General features: G+C 43.7%; 1 protein-coding gene across 1 annotated transcript in view; it reads right to left on the bottom strand.

Annotated features, from left to right (window-relative positions):
- Nucleotides 1-3,128: 3,128 nt before the first annotated feature.
- Nucleotides 3,129-16,738, bottom strand: part of LOC119393682 (separin-like) — a 63,830-nt gene continuing 50,220 nt past the window's right edge. Inside the window, exons 22-28 of the mRNA XM_049416310.1 lie at nucleotides 16,194-16,313; nucleotides 15,068-15,235; nucleotides 9,996-10,166; nucleotides 7,891-8,111; nucleotides 7,178-7,258; nucleotides 5,935-6,102; nucleotides 3,129-3,381 (exon numbers count right to left, since the gene is read on the bottom strand). Of these exons, the coding sequence (XP_049272267.1) occupies nucleotides 3,159-3,381; nucleotides 5,935-6,102; nucleotides 7,178-7,258; nucleotides 7,891-8,111; nucleotides 9,996-10,166; nucleotides 15,068-15,235; nucleotides 16,194-16,313 (1,152 nt within the window). The 3' untranslated portion in view covers nucleotides 3,129-3,158. The remainder of the gene's footprint in view (nucleotides 3,382-5,934; nucleotides 6,103-7,177; nucleotides 7,259-7,890; nucleotides 8,112-9,995; nucleotides 10,167-15,067; nucleotides 15,236-16,193; nucleotides 16,314-16,738) is intronic.

Raw genomic sequence — 16,738 nt, 5'->3', positions numbered from 1 at the left:
ACATATATATGTGACGAACCACACGAGAACGGTGTGGTGCGGTAGTGGTGAGAGGAAGACGAAGTGTTTAATAAACATGGAGCAACGCAAAATCTTCAGAAGGCCGGAGTGGACATTTTCTCCCAGCAGCTCAATTGGTCTTTTGCTCTCAGACTACCTGACTTCACCCCAATATTTCTTGCCAAATTTATGGCAATCACACTGGCTGTTAGAAAACTAAATTCTCAAAAATCGAAAGTTATTATTATTACAGATGCCTTATCGGTTTGTATGCATTTAACGTCCGCAAAACAATCACAGCTCCTTGGAATCTTTTCGAGCCTTGTATCATGTAGCATATCAGAGGTTCGGTTAGTATGGGTCCCCGGGCATGTTGGAATCCCTCTAAATGAAGCAGCTGACGCACTCGCCACGGCATCTTTAGATGGTCCAGTGTTAAATGTCGTACCCCTGTTCTCTTTCATTACCGGAGAGAGATTCAAACGACTGTTATACTTAAAAAACACCGAAACAGCTCTCGTACAATCAGAGGAATACTGGCACTTACAGTTCCCATGGAACACCACCAAATGTCTTTCACGTCAATGCGAGGTGACTCACAAGCTTTCGCTGTAGAGTTCCCCGGTTAAATTATTACCTGCATAAATCTGGCTTTTCCTTAACAAATCTCTGTGCAGTTTACAATGAACCAGAAACAATAGATCACTTTTTTCTATCATGCCGCTGTTTCACCTCACTCCGTAGAATGTTTCTGGAAATGCCGACTGGTAGGCTTGCTTTACAATTTACTACTTCTAGCCTGTTGTCATTTGGAGCGAATCAGTTTGGGGCAAGCCACAGTGCTATTATAATTGCGCTACACAAGTTCATTCAAGCAACAGGAAGAATACGCTGCTAGTGATACCGACCACGGAAACCAATTTTTTTTCCCTTTATTATTATTATATATATTTTTTTTCAATCTTTATCCTATGGCTTTGTTAACTTCTTAACTCTCATTTTTATTTACATCGCGTTTCGTGCTCTATTTTTTTTTTTGAAGTTTCATAGGGTTTACATTTCCCTATGTAATTGTAAGTGTGGCCAATCCCCCTCGTGGGTATGAGCCAGTCTCCTTACGGCACAAACAAACAAACCTTCGTACAGCCATCATGTCTCCTGCGTTACATATATATAATTCCATTGTTTGCAAGTTGTCACAGGTGGTCTCGTGCCAAGCACCACGATGTTGATCTGCAAGACCTTGTTTGTTGCTCACCTCAAGTGCTTTCTTGTTTGAAACACTACCAGCTGTGCCACTAATGCTAATGACATCAGAACTAATAATCACTGCTGGGGGTTTTATGTCCCAAAACCATTATATGATTATGAGGGCCACCATAGGGGTGGGCTCCAGAAATTTTGGCCATCTGGTGTTCTTTAACGTGCACCTAAATCTAAGTACACGGGCCTCTAACATTTTGCCTCCATCAAAATGCAGCCAGGATTCAATCCCATGACCTGCAGGTCAACGGTAGACCACCGTGGCGGATGGCATCAGAACTGAAAACTGAGCTAGCAGGTATTTGTTCATTTAGTTTGTGCAGCACTCCATATATAGCCGGACAGTTATATGGAGCAAGCATGTTTAGTTGCAAGAAACGTTGAAAAGCAATTGGTATGTTTCCTGTCATTGTATGAAGTGTACTAGCTAGTACTTTGACACACAGAAGGCGCACACACACACACACACACACTGAATATGTTTCACCAAGGCCAGAAATCTACGCTTGCTATATTTACTCATTCCATCCTATAATTTATCAAATCCATGTTTGTAATAAGCAAAGGCACTTCTGCATGCATTAGTAACATTGCCTCAAGTAGAAAGCTTTCAAGCTTAATTAATACAATAATGCATTCTGAAGCTGCATACAAAAATGTATAGATGCTTCATTTCTGTATGTAATTTGCAACAATATTTTGTATGCATCTCGATAGAAAAATTACAAAAATGTGGAATAAAACAGAACACCTGCGTAAAAATGCACTCGCATAATTCTTTATTATGCCTGTATAGCACAATAAAATTACGTGTCACGAGGTAAAAACAGAAAATGAGCAGACCTGGTACATTTTAGAATTCACAAGGGGTCACACATTCGTTGTACTTGAAAGCAGTAAAAGAGTTGCATGCAATATATAAAACAAAAATATTGCAGCAGCCTCATTAGGTTCCTTTAAATTTCCACAGCTGAGAATCATCTATTTCGACTGATAACATTTACAGTCGTGGAAATATGGCATGTTAGAAATGGCACCATTCAATACACATTTTCCTAAGTGGCAGTCATACATAACAAAATCACTGCAAAACTAAAGTGATCAAAAGAAAGAATGATAGTTTTAAAGTCAATAACAACAAAAAGCACATGAGAATGCTTTTGTCAATAAATAAGCCCTAGAAAAAAAATATCACCAGTGGAAAGCGAATTCCCAACCTTTGCTTGAAGGTCTGGCAAACCTAAAGACAAACCTCATGTTCTCACTCTCCCCAAAAGAATCTTAATAAGTATAGAAATCAGTTTAGAGTCTAAATGTTTGAAACGCTGCAAGCAGGACTCCAACACATCCAACCACGCTAGCTATAAAGCCCACAGCATATTGTCGAGGAAGAAGAATAGGTGGAGAAGTCGACAGTTATTTCACATATAACATCGGAAAAAATAGACTTAGGGTCAGTATTGTTTGCTTTATTTAACACATCCAGCAAAGTCACGTGGCTCCAATCGCAGCACAAAGTGTCTTCACGATTTTTGTTTGCCGACATATTTTACCGCTCCTTGCACAATGGAAAAGTATACTCTTCAAAGTAACTACGAAAAAACTGAAATGTACGCTAGCAGAGGCTTTGCATTGGTGCAATAAAAAAAGTGGCAGCGCGAAGCAAGTGCTCTTACAAGCCAAGCCCTCGTGAGATCAGAATTTTACACAATGACTACAAGCTGCTTAGCCAAAATTCGTAGTGCTGACTCGCACGAGACAAGGACAAAGAGACTGCCTACTATCATGGCGTTCAGTCTTGTTCAGTGACTGTGGTATTTACACAAACTTGCGTTCTAGCACTGTACACACACACACAACAAGCTTTTATTTTGCAAGTGGAAAATGCACTAGGATCAAAGAACACTTTTGCTCTGTACAGGTAGTCCGTAAACAACAGGAGCAGCACCAACGAGATACTGCAGTCTGCAGCTCTTCCTGGCGAGCCGGACGGCGGTGGTGATATCCGAGATGTGGTTCTCTGAGCCCAGCTGGGGAATCCAGTGCCTGAGAAATGTCTCGGTGAATCTGTCTATGTCTTTGTCAGTGACGTCCCAGAGGTTGGCCACTATGGAGGGGCTGGAAGGAGAGTGGCAAGAGGTGCGTCATCCAGTTAAACTTAACCCTTTCCCTACTAAGTTTTCTGCCAAAACGACACAAAAATACTAATTTTTTAAATTGCATATTTGATTCGATGTGTCTTGAAACAACTAAAAAAAAATATTTAAAGGTCCTTTATTCGCAACATGCCACCAAAATACTTTTTTTTGAAAATATGCAAAGTGGCTTCACTGCACTGCACCAAGCAAAATGCCCTAACTTGTCCAGTCTTCGATGCAGAAGATATCTCTCAAATTTCAAAAATAATGCGCAGGGACAAGGGAGCCCTGCGTGAGAAAAAAAATCCACAGCATATCCACGGGGTGAATGATGATGAGTGGGGCGAAGCTCCGGAGGGAATCATAGGTAAACCGCGAATACTCCGAGTAATTCGCCTAGTATATGATCAAGTAAACACGTGAGAAACACCGTGTATATATTAAACATCAAACTTTTATTGTACTGTTGGTTTACGTGGTCCCTTCATTACAACGGTCCCCCTAGCATACGTCGCCGCACTAAATCGAACGATTGCCTTCCACCAATGACACGCGCCATGTGTGAATCTTCCGTGAATTCTGCCCAGTACATCGTCAACGACGTGAGATCGGGCGTGTTTATACTAAAGGGTCGATGAGAATCATGGCAATTTGCAGCTCACTTTAATTTTACATGTACACTGTGAATTTTTATTGTTTAATCACGTACAGGAGAAATCTCACACAGGCAGTACCTTGGAGGTAAAAATCCAGTGCCTATATATACGGGGTGGTCAGTGAACGGTTGTGCAGCGCGAGCAGTCTGTTTTTTCAATCAGGAAACTCGCTAGCAGACACTGCCTGCGTTGGCCTCGCGAGGCGAGAGAGAGGGGGGGGGACTAGAGCACGCATCTGCAACGCAGCAAGCGCCTCCGCGCCATCTAGTGAACACTCCAAGAACTAGAGGTGGTTACCTACTACTACTACTACATCATACTACAGAGGAGGGACAGACCCACAACCTAAGGAGCTTCGCCTCTAAAAGCATTGGACACGCCGTTGGGGGACTTTACATCTATCGCCTTCCACTGCTGATACGTTTACATGCGGTCATCGTCCGAATCCGACAAAAAAATATGCTGCTTTGTGCGGTCGCAGTCACACTCGCAGGAGAACTGGAATTCTTCATTCCACAAAACTTTGGCATACAGGCGCTTTTTCTTTTTTTGCTGAACAGAGCTGTTGCCGGCACGCGCACAGATGAGGGTGCCATTTTCTGATCTGTGGTATCAGAGTCCAGTCCTTTCTCGACCAAAATGCATATATATATATTTTTTACTGTGCCATTTGTCCAAGCCAAAGAGAACTCTGCAAAATGAATCAGGGTAGCTTAATTGCGGCCCCGCCAAACGCTTCTTTCAGCGTGGACGAGCTCAGCTAGTCTTCGGTAGGGAAAGGGTTAATCTTGCAGTTTCATGTGCTAAAACGATGACTCGATTATGAGGCATGCCGCAGTGGAGAACTCCAGATTAATTTTGACCGGCTGGTGTTCTCTCAAGGGACACTAAAGGAAAATACAAAGTCAACATGGATTGTTGAAATAGCGTTCCAGAAACCTCGTAGTGCTTGCTTAGTGCCAAGGAAATGCTTAGTCTGAAAGAAAGTTAGTGCTCTGCATACCGCTGGCGCACTTCGAATTGCCCACCTCTGAACAGGTTTGAGACTTAGCATTCACCATGTGCACCCTTTAGTGCCTGACATCCTGCACCGCCGTTTCTGGCAGCTGGTTTCTTCTTTGCTACAGCTGCCAGTGGTCAAGCAGCATACACTAATAGGCATCCGACAACATCACATGGATGCGGCATTTTGTCGAACTTGCAGTCAGAGCGAGCAAAGCGCACGCAGCAGTAGTACATGGTAATGGAACTACCATCGAGACGCGACCGCAACAGTGAAGCACATCCCGATGAAAACTGAACTTTTTGATCATCCAGTGTTCAAGGGTAATGTCAAGGAGTTATTTTTTTTTTCCCATGAATCAAACAGAAATGGACAAGCTGCATTTTATTCTGTCTTGTAATGCACTGCAATGATTTATTTTTATCATGGGTAGTTTGAGTACTAGTGATTAATTGTACTGAGGGCCTACTAAATTATCGAGCTAGTAGTACCAGAATGTGCCGGTTGTGGCACAAGTCCTGTCCTACATTTACCTTAATTTCTTGATTACTGAAGTGCTGCTGAGCATAATACTAGTGATGTTTTAGACATTTTAAAGCACTGACCTTTCACTGTGACATACGTTGTAATTTGCCTTTAGTGTCCCTTTAACATGCACCTAAATTTAAGTACACAGGCATTTATGCACTTTGCGCTCATCGAGATGCAGCCAATGTGGCCAGAAATTGATCCTGCGCATTTGAGCTAAGCAGCATGATGCCATAGTCTCAAAGCCACCACAGTGGGTGGCATTTAGGAATGACCTAAGTGTACTTTGAGACATGTATTTATAAGCAAAAGTTGCAAATGCCATTTTGTGTGGCCTTATACAGACCTGCCTCCGATCCAATACTGGAAGACCACTCCAAAGGGCTCAATTTTTTGTCCGAACACCTTGAGACGACCACTGCCACAACCCATCAGGATTGGGCAGGCATGACAGCGCATCTGCTCAATCACATCACTCATGAGGTACTCGCGCCCCGATCCGTGGCCGCAGTAGCTGCGATAGCACAGTCAATCAATGAATACCGTAGGTACAGCACAACAAAGGTAGGCAGCAAAAAGACAGGAAAGAGCGCCAACTTTCAACTGAATTTATTTTAGGTACTCCGGACGCTTTTATACAAGGTGCAAGATCCGTGCGCATGCACGACAAGAAGTGTGCGATTATGCAGAACATTGTTAAGTGAGGAATGAAAACTATCAGATAGGAGAAGTGAAGGTGTACTGAAGCATCGATCCGCGGCCCTCTTGATAATAAACTCTGCTATAATCTTTCTTCATTTTAGCTTTCTTCAAAAACCTTGTCTTGTAGTCGATGAAACGCTCCTCACAAAGACCACGATGAAAGTGAATTATAGGTGCCCCAGACATACATATACACACCATATTCCCGACATCATTGCTGCTGAAAAGACTTGCGTCTACCTGAAATACAAATCAGCTAGAAGTGGCACCCAGTGACAGCACGATTATTGTCATCTTTTGTGCCAATGGCTTGTAAGCGCTCTTCTAGTAGGCAATTATGTCTTTCAGTGAATGGCAACTGGGTGAAGAAAAAGCTTTGAATATGCATACCACACTTGCTGAAATAGATAACAAAAAAAAAAAAGTTTTTTTTTTACGTTGTCCAAATACTACCACTCTGAGAAAGCTCCCTGCATCATACTACTATTTTGAATTACACATGCGCCAGTATTACGAGTGTTTGGTATGCAGGAATCCACATTCCAGATTTATATTCCTCTGCTTTAATTTTATGTCATTGATAGTAGAGCAGCAAACTTTACACATTGTGTGGTTGGCAATTACATTTCTGACATTCTGAGCAGAGGAGAACTGTATATATATACTTAACGTTGTACAGTTCACTCAACAGATTAGGCAAGTAAGAGTACTGAGGAATAGTATCTAGATTTACAGAATGCTGCGGCAACTTACACTGATTCATGGCCACCGATTACATTAGCAGAGTTCAAAGCAGGCATGTGTGATGAGAGCATTTCACTTTTTTTTTTTCAGTTTATAAATTCAAAACAGTGCAAGAATAAAAAAGACGAAACGAACTCGCTTACACAATGAGATCCTTGCCAACGAGGGCTGCCTGAAATTCTTCCTTACTAGGGGGCTTGCCTGTCACTCCCTGCCACCCCAAGCTGGAAAAAGAAAAAAGTATTGGAAATAGGTTAATCACGAAGAACATAAAGGGAAATAAAGGCCTAGCTATGTCAGCGCAAGGCAGGAGTTCTCAAAATCTCTGGCCGAGTGGAACCCCAACAGCTTCTCCAGAGTGCCACAGAACCCTTAACTTTCCCCTTAACGTTGATGTGCATTTAGCATAACGGAAATGAAGAGTGGGGGTGAGAACATTCCTAGATGTATGTAACCTGGTACTGCATTGGCCTGTTATCTTTAATCTCAGAAGCCATTACTGTCAATGTGGAACTTGCAATAATACATAGACTTGTAATCACTGCAAAAACACAACCCTTTTTTGAGGAGAGAGTATGCTTCTAGAAATCTGAGAAGGCTTGCCAACTTTATGTTACTTCGAGCATCCAAGTGGAGAACATACCGGCACATAAGTGAGACAAAGAATTACTATCAATATCATTTTTTGGGGCAAATTCATGTCTGCTATACCATTATCTTCCTATTAACAATATGCCTAACATTTTTTGTTCCATAGTCTGTTACACGGTCCTTAACTACTCAAGTTTCTTTTCTTAACCTGAAGTTACTGCCCTATACCATACCACTTTCGAGGATCTATGGAACAGGTACTCGCCCTGTAAAGATGCCCTGGAACTGGGCCTGTGTCCTTGGTATGTCATTTGTGGGATTCAGAACGTAGTACGTCTTGGTGGTGTCTACATGCTGCGTGTAGACATTCTCAACCGCGTAGTGGTATTGCAGAAGCTGGGCACGCAGGTAGTTGAGCGATGGCACCCTGCTCACGGAGTTCTTCAGCAGGATTGGCGTGCTCTCCCAGGGCAGCGCTTGCACAGCCTGCATTGCGTACCAACAGTAGCCGAGTGGTAGTCAGGTTGTACATAAGAGCAAATGCGTGAATATATCAGTGAGTTTATACATCGATAATGAATAAAAGAGCGGGGACTGATCAAGGGTGACACTCTACACTGTAGCGCATTGGATGCGTTATCCAAAGGTTGTAGGTTTGGTCCCTACCTGTGGATTTTTCATCTACTAATTCCTTCCCATTTATGTCATAATTACTCTACACGCAAAACATACAAGTAATGTCCCCTTATACCTCTTTAGCTTCAGTGTGTGCTGGTTTCATTAGGTTGTGTCTATACAGTCGAACCCGGGTATATTGAATTCGCCAAAAAACGTTTATTAGTTCGATATATGGCATAATTCGATATAGGCCCGCTATAGTATTTTGACACAAAGGCACGTAACAATAAGAAAAGTACTTTATTAATATGGTGGCTTACTTGCGTGCCCTACTTTGGAACAAAATAGTCCTGGATTTTCTTCTGTGTCAACGACTTCGCTGCCTGTGACAGCACGCACGCCTCCACGTTGTCCAACGAGTCGGAGCAGCCTTCCACATTCACGCAATAGCGCCGGACCAACGCAAGTGCACTAATCACTTCGGAGGATGTAGGCAATGGGCCATCGTCAATTTCCTTATTGCTGTCGCTTTGGCTCGTGGTCGGCACGACGTGTGCAACGTAGCCCTCATCTTGTAGCTCACCCATGATGGCGACATCATCGTCCGCACTGATGAACTCGTCGAATGTCGATCCGTCGATAGCTCCCGGGAACTCAAGGTGCTCCTTGGAATTTTGTACGCGGCGGCGACGTCGGACTTCTTTTCACCGCGCTTGACCCGATTTATGATTTCGAGTTTCGCGGCGAACGGCAAATTCTGCCTCTTTGCACAAGCCATGACGACAGCGCGCCAATAAAGTTCACAGAGCACCAACAGGCAACACCACCAGCACGGACCACGCTGAATGAGGACTCGAGGAAAACAGGCAGCAGCAGGCACACAAGCATAAAGAAAGAAAAAATGGCGCTCACTTCTACCGCCTCCGCGCCTCGGAGAAAGCACGACGGCCTCTGATTGGCTGTAAGCGCTGCGAGCGGGCCAGGATCATTTCTTGCAGGGGGGTGTTCGCCCGTGCACAACCGGGTCTAAACCACTTTTTCTAGGGTGGCGCCGGCAGTTTTCCCTGCCACCGCGAGGGAAAGCCAACTTGCTGGGGCACTTTTGAGGCACATGGAGTTTGATATATCGGTTTTCGTTGCTATTTTCGTTCAATGTAACAGTAACTTTTGCTATATATTCTCAATGTAAATTTACCGTGTTTAGAAATTGTTCGATATACGGGATTATTTGATATAAACGGGTTCGATATAGTCGGGCTCGACTGTACATAGATAATGACAGATGAGTTCTGAGGAAGCCTGCAAAATGAATGTTCATGAAAGGGAAAAGTGACGAACACCCGTCTTTAGCACGAAGCTAAAAGAAAACTCTGATGGATTTCTAGAAACTAAGCTTCACAGTTGAACAAAAAGTCGCGCTGGTTCGGAATTTGAACCTGGGACCAATTCCTTTTCGATGTAGTTGCTCTATCTGATATAATTAGGAGGCTAATCTGGAACTACAGCTATAACGTACAGTCAATCGACAACTCCAAATGAACATGGGTGTTTTTTTAATCATGCCTCTATTTAAATGTGGCCATTGCAGTTGGGAATCAAATTCTGGCCCAAATCACAGCAGGTGCTTTTAATGAAGGCACTATCGTCTCCTGATGTGACTGCATTACCAAACGAGATTCGATGGGACTTTTCATTATATTTAATCCAACTGCAGTGATCAGTAAGATGACTGCAGAGGGTAACAAAGCTTGCCTTGTCCAAGACGAGGATAACTGGGTGCCGCGGAATGTCCGGGCTTGCTTTGGACTTGATGAGGTTGCAGAGAACATTGTGAGCAGCGTGTGAACTGCGGATCCCAAACAGCTGGCACACTGCGACAGACAGCTGGTAGTCCGACAGGTCTGCGGCCGAGTCGATCACGGCCTGCGTAGAATTTAAACTTGTGAACAATGACATGGTGACAGCGCAAACAGTAGTACCCAGTTACTTTGATTAATTGAAGCCATCCACTGTGTTGAAAATAAAAAAGTGGGGCGTGGGCTCGGGGAGAGGCGCGAGAGACAGTAAGGAAAGAGAAGAACGAAGTGGGATTCGGAGCGAGCCCTTGCACAGTAAAGACGTCTATGACCACGGGTCCTCGTTATTTACATTTTGGTGCCGAAACCCGGGAGTGGTCAGTCCGGGACTACCATGACTTCAGCCGAGCATCTTCAGAAGGTGCGTGGAACTGTCAGGGCCAGCGTCTCACGGGCCAGATTGCTTAATGCTCGGTGCTGTTACAAGTGCGGAATGCGCAATCATGTCGCACGGTTTTGCAGAGTCTCCCTGAACCTTACGTGCAACAAGTGCCAACGCCGACACCTAACGGTCCTTTACGAGCTGTCACGAGCCGTCACCACGACCGCTGCTCCTGCACCAACAGTACCGAGCGGCTCGTCCGGCTCTACCTCACCGACGGTAACTACGGCGTCAACTGGTGCTACAGAAGCCAAGTCGGTGCTGCTTCAGACGGGCCGTGTTTGGGCTGAAAGCGGACCGCGACAGCTCCTGGTGCGTGTGATGCTTGACAGCGTTCATTCATCCGCACCGACGTGGCCAAGAGATTGCAGTGTAAAGTCATTGGCACGGAAGAGCTCTCACTGGTAACGTTTGGAAATGCCAAGCCACGGAATCATTTACGTTGTCGACGCGTCTCTGTCACGCTGCGTGGACGATTTAACGGCAGCACCGTCACATTGAAGCACTGGAAGTCCCCGAAGTGTGCACCGTGACAAGTCCACCGCTGAACATTGAAGTGCTCGAGCTGTTGAGCGCCCGGAGGTATGATGCTCCGGACATGTTTGACCCGGAAACTTGGCGCCCAGAGGACGTCAGCATATTAATTGGCTCGGACGCTTATTGGAAGGTCGCCACTGGAAAGATTGATCGCCTCAACGAGCAACTCACTGCCGTGGAAACGTCGTTCGGGTGGACTGTGCAGGGCAGTAGCTCGCACTACGAAGCTACAGCAACTAGTGCCCTTTTCTTATCGGCTGGTGGTTCTCATCAAGAATGCAATGAATCGGCTATGTGGTGCCTCGACACTATTGGTAGTGAGAACCGGTGGTCAAGTACGGTAAAAGACAACCCTGACCTCGTTATTTACACACTGCATTTCAGCCTATATAATATGTTTTCTCTGCATTTAAATAAAACTGCTTAATCCACATGACATGGCTAGTCCAAACTGATCAAAGTAGCAGTGAAATTAATGCTGCTTCAGAGAACAAAGAACAAAATATTAATAATAACACTACTAATAATAATCAGGGGTGTGCGAATATTCGAAATTTCGAATATTTCTCGAATAGTGCTTGCTATTCGATTCGATTTGCACTGGAATTTTACTATTCGAACAATTCGAACTTCCCAAAGACAAATACAGTCTATGTCCGATTGGAAGTGGTCCCTATATTTTCAATATGCTTCACCTCATTACATTCTCGTATTGCAGCAAAGCTGCCTTTCAAGCTCCAATACGGTCGAACTTTGTCAAGACACAGTCAACGTTCGATTGAAAGTGATCCCTAGATGTTCAATATGCTTCACCTCATCACACCCAAATATTGTGGCAAAGCTGCCTTTCAAGCTCCGCTCGCAATTGTACTAATTCAAGAAAACGCTGGTTCCAACATAGAGATGAAAGATGTGGCAGAAATGGGGGCTCAATTAATGCTGTTCTGGACCTGAAATTTGGGCAGGAAGTCCGAAAAATCGGACGCCGAAGCATTTTAGCATCCAAAATTTCAGATGTTCTTATGTATCGACGTCTACGAGACAGATTTGGAACTCCGGACTTGAACGGAGCACACCCTTGTCCGCCACATCAGTTGGCCTTCCACAGCAGTTGAAAGAGGAGGAGAGGCTGAGGAAATGGCATCTCTGCCTTTCACGTGTAAAGTGTTGTCGGCAACACTTTGGTTGCATCAAATCATGTACATAAATATAATTCGGCCTCTACACTGCCTGATTCTTAAATAGACAACTATTAAACACCACCCCGCCAGCGCCTCATCAACCTAGCGAAAAGAAACACTTTCATGTTGCTATCTCATAAGAATATGCTTAGGAATCCTCTCCAACTTCTTTTTCTGCAATTTCGCTTCGAAGTATTCGGAAAATATTCTAGAAACATTCGAGAAATATTAGAAAAATATTCAATTCGCTTCGCACTCATACTTCAATATTCGAATTCGCCTTGCACTCAAAATTTTGCTATTCACACAGCTCTGATAATAATAATAATAATAATAATAATAATAATAATATAATAATAATAATAATAATAATAATAATAATAATAATAATAATAATAATACAAAATGTATCTGTGGGGTGGAGGGGGCAAGGGGGTGGCATTTGCATAGCCTAAATAATTTGATTTGCTGACGGCATCTCATTATGTGCATAAAAAACTGATCAGACACGTTTTACATATAGCTGTAATGAGCAGGCATAAGCAGTTTTGTGGTAGCATATAATCTCCAATGTGATGACTGTGACTCTACCATGATGCTATTATCATTTGCGGAAGCCATGCGCATGAGTTCATTGCATACTGCCATTTTCAGAGGCCATGAAATCCCTCGGTCTTTTCTTTGGTAAACACAAGAACAGAGTTCTCTGCACAGGATGCATACAATTTTGGTCACTACCAGTGTTGGCGGTAGCAGGTTACAAGTAACGACGTTATTGATAACGTGCTACCTTTTTCGGTAATGTGAGGTGTCACGTTAGTCGTTACTTCTTGGTTTTCAGTTGTCCCGGGAGTTTTACACAAAATTTCTTCATCTCATAGGCGGACTGCTGCCGGCCTGCCAGACGTTAAGAGTACCATCCAATGCATCCCTCGAGTGCCTATTTAGTGTAAATGCAGACGTATTCATTAAGAAGTGAGGCAATCTTTCCAATGACAGCTTTGAAATGCAGCTGTTGCTTAAACTCTACGACGAGTTGCAAAGTCAAGAAGGAAGCCGATAGATGGATACACAGAGAAGTTGAGCGAACAGGAGAAAGTGCCTCAGACAGGCTGGCCGACGTTTCGGTAGGGGACCTATCTTTGTCAAACGCGCCTTGTCATCCTTGGCGTGTTAGTTTTAAGGGGTTAGTGATGACGTCACGTCCAGCGGTAGCGCGTCTGTTGCTGTTGGTAACAGCTGCCTGGAAAGAGAAAAACTAGAAAGCAGAGGAGTGTAGCCCCTGCCACATTTCAAGAAAGTTTGCAACCACACTCAGGCCTCCCATCTCAGAGTTAAAGGGAGCTGCAAAGAAAGAAAAAAAAAAGAAAAAATGTGTGGGGGGAAGGGGGGGTACAACAAAGCGAGAGGGCGAGTCCAGCCATCACAAAGAGCTGCAGAAGATGGTGGGGAAGGCAACTACAGACGGGGAAAAACCGGGTGGCGTATGTTTAAAGGTCCACATGCCTGCTTTAAGGGGGGACGTGGCAATGGGAATGGTAAATTTGATCAAAATGTTCAATTTTTCAATTTATTTTTTTCTGCAATCCTCAGACCATGCTTTACGTCATGGTGAAATATTAGACCAAAATAAGCAGTAGAAGTTAAAAAAAAAAAAAGCATTTTACTAGTGTGCTGTCATCAAAAACGATGAGAAAATTGGGCTTTAGAAAATGAAAATCTGCTGTTTTCCCTTGACGCAATGCCACTATATTGGCGTCATCATAAAGAGGACAGATAGAGCTCAAAATAGCCACAAAGCTGCATTTCTCCAATGAAAAATAAAACCAGCTTCCTTCCGAGTTCCACTTTCTTAGCTTCTAGCTCCATTTTCTTGGAGCTCCATTCTCTCAGCTTTCATTTTTTGAACAGTTGCTATCAATCATCCCTGTGCCATTTCTCAACAAATAAAGATATAACCATTCCGTTTTCTGCACCTAGATCCTGAGACATTGGTGAGTGCCGTAAAGCTGTCCATATTTGTCTGCACGCCATACAGATTTTTATAATTGGCTTTTTGTAAAAGTTGTTAGTAAGACAATGAGTACAGGAAATTTCAAAATTTTTTTTGTGTGCTTATTTGAATACTAAAAAATAAACCAATAGCTTGACGGCAGAGAACAGGCCCTTGTGAATATGCTTATGCAAAAATCGTGACGAACTTATGTCTAATTCATTACTTAATTTTCGGATGACAGTGAGAGTCTATGAAGTGTTGTAACTCAAAAACTACAACAGATAGCCCAAAACTGATTTCAGTTATGATATCAGCACAACATATCACATCTGCATGCCAAATTTTATCACTTTATCTCCATAAATAACCAAGATAGTTTTCATTGCCATGTCCCCCCTAAAAGAGGCAACTTAGGGTGGTAACGTGTTCCTTTTTTGTTAGCGTAAAGAGTATTGTATTTAGTTACTTCTTTCCTGTAACGCCTACAACACTGGTCGCTACCAACAGCGCTCTGTTTTGTAGGTGTGAGCCTGTGCAATTATCACTTAGCTCAGTTAGTGTTCCCGCATGTTGGTCCTTTGTCTGCACACTGTCACAGCTGTTTAATCAGTTTCCTTCTGAATTTTTACATTAACTTGCAATGTGCTGTGGTCTGAAGCAGAGTGCCTTAACCACTTGTGAGAGTTTAGAGAGAGCGGAGCGCAAACAAAGGATGGCAAAATAGAGACTTATTGGCCACATCAGCTGGTGGCAGGAACACCAGCACACCCTAGCACTACCATATGCAAGCTCAGGCCTGCCTGCCATGACCGTGCTACAGCCACTACACATTAAAGGAGAGACAAAGGCAGCAAAAACGGCTGCGAGCTCACTTCGAGTAGTCGGCTGTTGGAGCATTCCAACTTGTGCTTCGTGGCCTTGGAGACCACCTGGACTACAGCATCTCTCAGGTCCTTGTATGCACTGGCATCGACAATCTTGCCATGGAATACTCCCTTCCAGCAGCCCATCCAGACGTTCTCGATGCTATTCAGTATGTCCTGTTCAGCATTACAAGAAACGCTCTGTTATGCAATGCACCAACAAAAATGAACCCGAAGACTGTGTTATAATCCTTGTTTGATCTAGTTGGTGGTGAGTGATGCTCAATGAAATTCACAAGCAAACTATAAGCAACGAACACAACGCAATGCAAACAGTCACACTCATGCAATAGCTTGAAAAACTTTTGCGAAGGTTTAGTTTTTGTAAGAGCTCACAGTAGCCTTAAATTTCCAATAAAAACGTACAGATTAGGTATTGCCACGTGCGTTTCTTTATCACTTTTGCTGTATTCGGTTTTCGGCCACAAAGACTGTCAGCAACGCTCAGCGCGAACCGCGCCTCATTGTTCGAGAAGCTTCGCGATCATTGTAGATCGTTTTGTGAAGATTGCGCGCAAGACACGCACACTCGAGCTTATTCTAGAATTTGCACGACAGCCAGCGATAACGCTGGAATATTCGATGGCACATGTTTAAATGCCGACGCGCTTCACCGCTTGTCAGTTGATCGACGGTTGACGCTCTGTTCGACGCTCTCAAGGTATTGCTGTAGTTTGACTTTCAGTTTCCCAGCCACAAGTTCGGCCAAATAAACAGTTTCATCTCGGACGTGCTGACTGCTGTCTTCGTCGATGTCACGACCACGTGACAGTATTTTAAGAATTGCACATTTCGTGAGGGCATTATTTTGACCACATATTTCATGTTGGGGGAACAAGATGTTGAAGTCCCTTTGGACTATGTAAAAAACCACTAATTTGCCATAAAAGTCTGTTACGTTGTACGAGTGAAGTGTGATAGCCATTGTGAAAATGGCTTTGAAGAGAGAACGAGACCATTGCGTTAACGTTAATACATGGAAATATAGCTTTTCTCCTGCGTCAAGTGCATTCTTCAAAGCTGAAAAAAAAAAAATGGGAGAGGGGGTCATGCCACAAGAGTATAAGAGGTTTACCTTCATTCTCTTGTCTAAGGCACGTCGCACAGACCACCATAAGGGTGGCTCTGTCATTTTCATGGTGGCTGTGCTTTCATCCAAGATTCCCTTGAATTCCTTGAAAAGTACCGTGTGGAACTGCACAGAGAAGAAAAGTTCACAAGTGCGGCTGCACTGACATTTGTCAGCAGTTCAAGTGTGCAATTACATGCAGCTTTGATTGCTCCATAAGTACAGTAGAACCCCACTGTTAAGATCCTCCCTGTTGTGTTTTCCTGGCTGTTACGTCGTTGATTAGCTGCATGAGAGGCACAAGTGACAGGTACTTTCGGTTGTCGCAAGCAAAAGCATAGCATTTGAGAACCGTATTGCAAAGATGGCGTCTATCACATAGTTGCTCGCGAAAGTAAGGCCTTCGAGATTAGAGTTTGCTTCCACCATCGCATTGGCGTGGACTCATCATCATCGTTATTTGTTGGAGGAGTTGGAGCTTGTTGGAGTTCGTGGTCGGACTCGTCGCACTGATTGCGTTGCGTGTGCTTAGTTCTTTCACGCCTACAACT

This window comes from Rhipicephalus sanguineus, chromosome 5 (assembly GCF_013339695.2).
Source record: "Rhipicephalus sanguineus isolate Rsan-2018 chromosome 5, BIME_Rsan_1.4, whole genome shotgun sequence".
In the NCBI taxonomy this organism is placed as follows: Eukaryota; Metazoa; Arthropoda; class Arachnida; order Ixodida; family Ixodidae; genus Rhipicephalus; species Rhipicephalus sanguineus.
Note: the sequence above shows the minus strand (reverse complement) of the source record. Positions and strands in the feature narration are given on the sequence as shown.